Below are 2035 nucleotides of genomic sequence, written 5' to 3'. Positions count from 1 at the left end.
GGTGTGTCCTGCTGTAAAAGTGCCACCAGTGGCACCACTCCACCCTGCAGATGGCCCCTCCCTCACAGTACAGGTGGTAGCATGGTGGTGTAACATGCACCCTCCACAGAAGCATTACTCACACGCCCTCCCCCACTGTATCCCCCTTTTCTCTCCTCCCTCTCTCCTCCCCTTCTCCTGGTGTATAACAGTCAGCCCAGACAATCGTGGGCTCAGTCTAGTCAACTAGAGAGAGAATACAGCACAAGACCTCTGGAGTACCACTGGCAACGGGACATTTTTTTCTGGAACAGTTTGCTTTTACATACATACACACTCACATTTACATACATACACACTCACATTTACATACATACACACTCACATTTACATACATACACACTCACATTCACACTTTCTTCCACACACACAGACTCGAAGCGACAGCATGTTGGTGAACAGGGTCTGGCATGTGGTGTGTGTACTCTGCTGTGTGTGTGTGTCGGTGTGTGTGAACACAGAGGAATATGAAGTGAACTACACAGACAACTACGAAAACGAGATTACACAGGACCAACAGGACGGTACGTCTCTCTCTTTCACTCCTTCATTTCTTCCCTTGTTCTTTTGTCTCTTGGTTTCTCTCCTTGACCTGCTCCCCCTTTTCTCTCTGTTTCACTTGTTCACCTGAGACCTACATTCTAGAGGTGGCCTGTATGGCTGACTGTMGATTGACAGTGTGGTGTCTGGTTCTCTCTCCCTCCAGGGGACTCCCCTGTGACTACCTGCCAGGCTACAGAGCTCTCTCGCTGGAACAAACTCTTCGTGGCTCTGGAGAACTCCCACCAGAGGGAMATGATGCTGATGGAAGCCCTGGAGCAACGCTGTGGAGCCCCGGGAGTCTGCCAGCAGTGCCTGCCCGCCATCGAGGCAGTTTGCCGGGGGCAGGCAGAGCAGGCGAGCTCCAGGCTCCATCGAGGCCTAGTGGAGCTGAAGGAGGAGGTAACAGAACGAGAGGGGAGGATGAATTCTTCACTACAGCAGATCAGACAGGAGGGAGCAGAAAGTTATGGGAGGATGATGGCTGTGTTACATCATCTCCTTCAGAACAGCAAAGAGCAGAACCATAGACTACATCGATTGGAGGAGAGTAAGCTGAGAGGGGAGGTAACAGAAGGGGCTGGATCTATAGGAGCCGGGCATAGAGAAGCAGAGCCAATCAGGACAGGGCATAAAGAGAATGGGTTTAGGGGAGGGGCTTAGTGGGAGAGGTGGACCAATAGGGACGAAGCCTGGCAGTATAGAGGCGGGTCTCGGACTTGGTTTGGGCATGAAGCTGTTCTCGTTAAGCACAAAGAAACAGGAAGTGACATCATCGCCATCATCGGACCCGGGAAAGATTGAGCGGCRTCTGGTTGCTATAGCGATGGAAAAGCAGAAGGTGCCGACCCAGCTGGGCCTAATATCCTCTGTAGGGAACGAAGGATAAAAAAGACGAGGAGAAATTAAAGGGACTGAATTAAAACTAAAATATAAACTTATTGAAATTTTGCACACTAACATATCACCTTTTTATACATTAGTAAAGCAAAACAATCGCCTTGAAATATGTTTAGTATTCTTTTTAATTCTGTATAATTAAAGGAAATGCTCTGTGACTCTAATTGTCTAAGTGAAATAAAGTGTGTGTGTGTGTGTGTGTGTGTGTGTGTGTGCTGGTGTGTGTGTGTCGGTGCGTGCTGGTGTGTGTTGTGTCGGTCGGTGCGTCGGTGTGTTGTGTGTCGTGTGCGTGCTGGTTGTGTGTGTTGTGGTGTCGGTGCGGCGCGTGCGTCGGTGTGTGTGTGTCGGTGCGTGCTGGTGTGTGTGTGGGTGACATGAAGGAGAGTTTTTCCATATAAAAAAGGCAGCCAGCTGGAGGGGAGGCTAGTAGGAGGCAAGGGTGGTGTTTGGACACTGTCAGCTTTTCATCTCTTTTCTTCAAGAACTAGTTTCAAAATGTCACAGGGTTCAAGGTATGTGAATCCCCAATCCCAATTCCTGGTTTACCATGCATTTT

General features: G+C 49.4%; 1 protein-coding gene across 1 annotated transcript; it reads left to right on the top strand.

Annotated features, from left to right (window-relative positions):
* The first annotated feature begins 141 nt into the window (after positions 1-141).
* On the top strand, positions 142-1343 carry LOC112073964 (pentraxin-related protein PTX3). Its single transcript, XM_024141197.2, has 2 exons — positions 142-563; positions 746-1343. Exons 1-2 carry the CDS (start codon positions 428-430, stop codon positions 1240-1242), a joined length of 633 nt encoding a protein of 210 aa, XP_023996965.1. The 5' UTR covers positions 142-427; the 3' UTR covers positions 1243-1343.
* Positions 1344-2035: the final 692 nt, after the last annotated feature.

This window comes from Salvelinus sp. IW2-2015, unplaced genomic scaffold (genome assembly GCF_002910315.2).
Source record: "Salvelinus sp. IW2-2015 unplaced genomic scaffold, ASM291031v2 Un_scaffold2438, whole genome shotgun sequence".
Classification (NCBI taxonomy): Eukaryota; Metazoa; Chordata; class Actinopteri; order Salmoniformes; family Salmonidae; genus Salvelinus; species Salvelinus sp. IW2-2015.
This window is presented reverse-complemented; position numbering and strand designations above follow the sequence as displayed.